At 23.2% G+C, this 3521-nt stretch overlaps 1 protein-coding gene across 1 annotated transcript; it reads left to right on the forward strand.

Moving 5' to 3' along the window:
- Window positions 1-385: 385 nt before the first annotated feature.
- Window positions 386-1689, forward strand: LOC129612674 (uncharacterized). Its single transcript, XM_055526431.1, has 2 exons — window positions 386-941; window positions 990-1689. Exons 1-2 carry the CDS (start codon window positions 475-477, stop codon window positions 1510-1512), a joined length of 990 nt encoding a protein of 329 aa, XP_055382406.1. The 5' UTR covers window positions 386-474; the 3' UTR covers window positions 1513-1689.
- The last annotated feature ends 1832 nt before the right edge of the window (window positions 1690-3521 follow it).

Consider the following 3521-nt stretch of genomic DNA (forward strand, 5'->3'; position numbering starts at 1 on the left):
AGCTTGTCACATCACAATAAAAACAAATCAATGACATAATAAATATTTTATAAAAATATGATGATAAGCTAAGCTAAGAAAACTCAGCAAAAATAAAATATTAGAGACTAAAAGTCTCTCATGTCAAAAGAAAAAAAAAAATCTTATATCAGAATTTTTGAAGGAGAGAACGTTTTTTGAACATTTGTTGTGTTTTTTTTTTCATTCTCTGATTAATGAACTATTTTGCACAACTATATCATTTTTTTTAGTACAAAAATAAATTTCAAACAATTCAAACGTATTATTTCCGCATTTTTATTTTCTCCAAGTTGTTTAATATCGCGTAAAACAGTGAAAATGAGAAATTTTACAGCTATCGTTTTAATATTTCAATATACGTACAATTTTATTTATTTAAATGTGAATGCTATTGAAATTATTTTATTTGATGATCGAATAAATGAACTTAAAGAAATTGGACGTAAAGTTCGTATGTCATTACAATTAACTCCAAGTGATTTACCATGTAAAAGTTTCTTTGAATATGCATGCAGTAAAAATAAAACAGTATATCCGATGATTGGTCAAAATTTGAAAAATGGTGTTGTTAAACATTTAGTTGATGAACTAGCGGCAAGAAATAAACAATTTTCTGCTAAAACAAAAGCATTAAATTTTTTTCAATCATGTAAACACTATATGAATATCGACATATGTTATGAACAATTCTTTAAATATTTCAGATCTTTATTGGCATATGTTGCTTTAACATCTCAAGTAACTGCATATGATAATAATATATTTAATACAGTTAAATCAAGATTTTTACATGCAATCGGAAAAGTTCCATTATTTACTGGAACAAAAGCAAAATATGATATTGATCGTAAATTTGAAATAATTGAAAAACGTAAAGAATATTTAAATATTGATGTTATGAATTCTGAATATTCAAAATTTCAAGTTGATCCACACAATTATTTTCAAAATATATTAAATTTGGAAAGATCGATAAATACAACTAAAGAAAAAACATTTGAAATTGTTGTTGCAATCGGTTTATATTTACATCAGAGTCATGACAAACCAATATCATATTTTTATCCTAGTTTTAATGTTCATCTATGGAAAGATTTATATTATGATGTTCTTAATAATGAAACCATTTTAAATGATGTTATTGAATGTTTACAATTACCAGAATCTATGTCAATGGAAGATAAAAGAACAGCAGCATCATATTTTGAAGCAATTGAATCATCATGGAATGAATTTGCTGAATGGTTAGATGAAAGTGATTTAACTGATAAAGTTAATGATCAAGAGAATTTACATTTACGTGAATATAATTTAAATACAAAAAGATTATTTTTTATTATATATGCACAAAGTTTATGTCATCATGGTAAAACAATTGTAGATAATATTTTAGTTGAGGGTTTAAAGCATTCAAGTGAATTTGCATCAACATTTTTTTGTTCAGAAGGATCACCTATGAATCCGGAAGGAAAATGTGAAACACCGATATAGATAAGAGACTATAATAGATTTTAATATTTAATTTTATTTGAATAATTTTTTTTAATATTTGCATAAAATTGTATTATCAAAAATAATATACACACGAACAAACAAAATAATATTAAGTTAATCAGTTATGTTAATCTTTCTTAAGTTTATCAATTAAATTTAAATGCTATATTTAAATAGACATCATAATGAAATAAAAATTATAAAATTAAAATTTAATTGGAATATAATGTGTAAATTGATATTATTAATAATTAAGTTAGAATCATAGTGTATAATACTATGGAAATAACATTGCAGATAGACGTTATTTTAAAGTTCCTTTGTACAGACGTCTTATTGATTTGAATCATAATCACAATGCATACTAAAATATTATGATGATAAATTAGTGATCTTTATTAGAAAATCGTCTTTTAATTTATAATTTTTAAGACGAGAATAGGAAAATTGTTCCACATAAATTTTTATTTAACGTTCATAGAGAACAGTTTGGAACACCCTGGTGCTTCAACAAGCTTTTGGTATATTGTTCATATTAAATCAATGGTTTGTATTTAACTATTTTATTTATAAATTTCCATTAATTATTCTAATAATATTAAAGCAGCAAAAAATTTTGCCACAAAATTAGTTGTTAATTACAATTCAATATCTTTTTACTATCAAAGGAATGTGTATTGAAACTAGAATTATCATTTTAATAATAAAAATAATTGTGAAATTATTGGTTTTGATTTTTGATGGATAAAATTGGCTACTTACCAAGTTGATTAAAGGACATAACCATTTTTTTGCTTCTGTCTCAATATTTTAATATACCAACATGGTTATAGGTTAAAAATCCTATATAGTTTTTATTTTACACTGACAAGTGTAAAAAAAATATAGGATTTTTATTTAATCTGGAATGGAATAAATAGTCAAATTTCTCACTGAAAATCTGATAGGTAAATTAGCTTGTTCTTCATCTATTCATCTCCATTTTTTCAGATCTTTTAAAAACATATAACATTATTCTAGTGTCATTACCAAATCCATCAAACGTTACCATAATTTTAAAATATTTTTTTCCTGTAATCGTATTTCTCCTAAATGTATGCAAAAATGAATTAATAAAAGATTAAGTAAAATAAATGAAAAACGCCTTTACATGCTAATTTTATCATTTTTTAAATACTTCATCAAAATAACAATCTTTTGAAATTTTAATTCTTAAAGTAAATAATGCATAACTTTTACTCTTAATTGGTTACTGTGTTAGCCATATTATACTATGGAATTTTTCTTTTAAAGGTTTCACCACATAATGTACTTGCTTTATTGAATAATGACAAAATATGCACATCAAAAGTGAATAGAAGAAAAAATCTTAATATTTCTTACAGCCGTTTAAGCCAGTTTGACATTTATAATAGTTTAAAAATAACATGTGTTGGAATGATAAAGATTTTCGTAGCATTGAATGATTTCAATAACATATGTACACTATATATGGTAAAAATTAAATGATGGCAACACTAAATGATTATCTTCAGAATATCATTGAATTAAGACGAAATATTTGTAATACATCTTTTAAATTTTTGCACTGTTCATTAATTTCAGGAATGGAAAACTAATACTCGTATTATGTACCAAGAGATGTAATATTAATATTTCCACTACATTACTCGTAGTAACTGTAGTCAATAATAATTTTTTATTTAGCAATATATTAAAAACACGTTCTCACACTCTCATTCAAGCAACATTATAAATTCATTATAAATTGAATGGCGACAATTTAAAATGTTGTATTTACTCAGTTTTATTTAACTGTTTTTGTATTTTAAATAAGCCTCCATTGAAATATAAATAATACTATTATTATTAAATTTTCTTTTCTTATAAATAAATTCAATTTTATTAAATTAACATTTATCAGTCTCAAAATACACATTTTTAGAATAAAAAAGAAAAATTTAAATATTCACTAATAGAATTTACATTTAATAAAATTTCCCAGG

This window comes from Condylostylus longicornis, unplaced genomic scaffold (genome assembly GCF_029603195.1).
Source record: "Condylostylus longicornis isolate FDR11 unplaced genomic scaffold, ASM2960319v2 ptg000004l, whole genome shotgun sequence".
Taxonomy (NCBI): Eukaryota; Metazoa; Arthropoda; class Insecta; order Diptera; family Dolichopodidae; genus Condylostylus; species Condylostylus longicornis.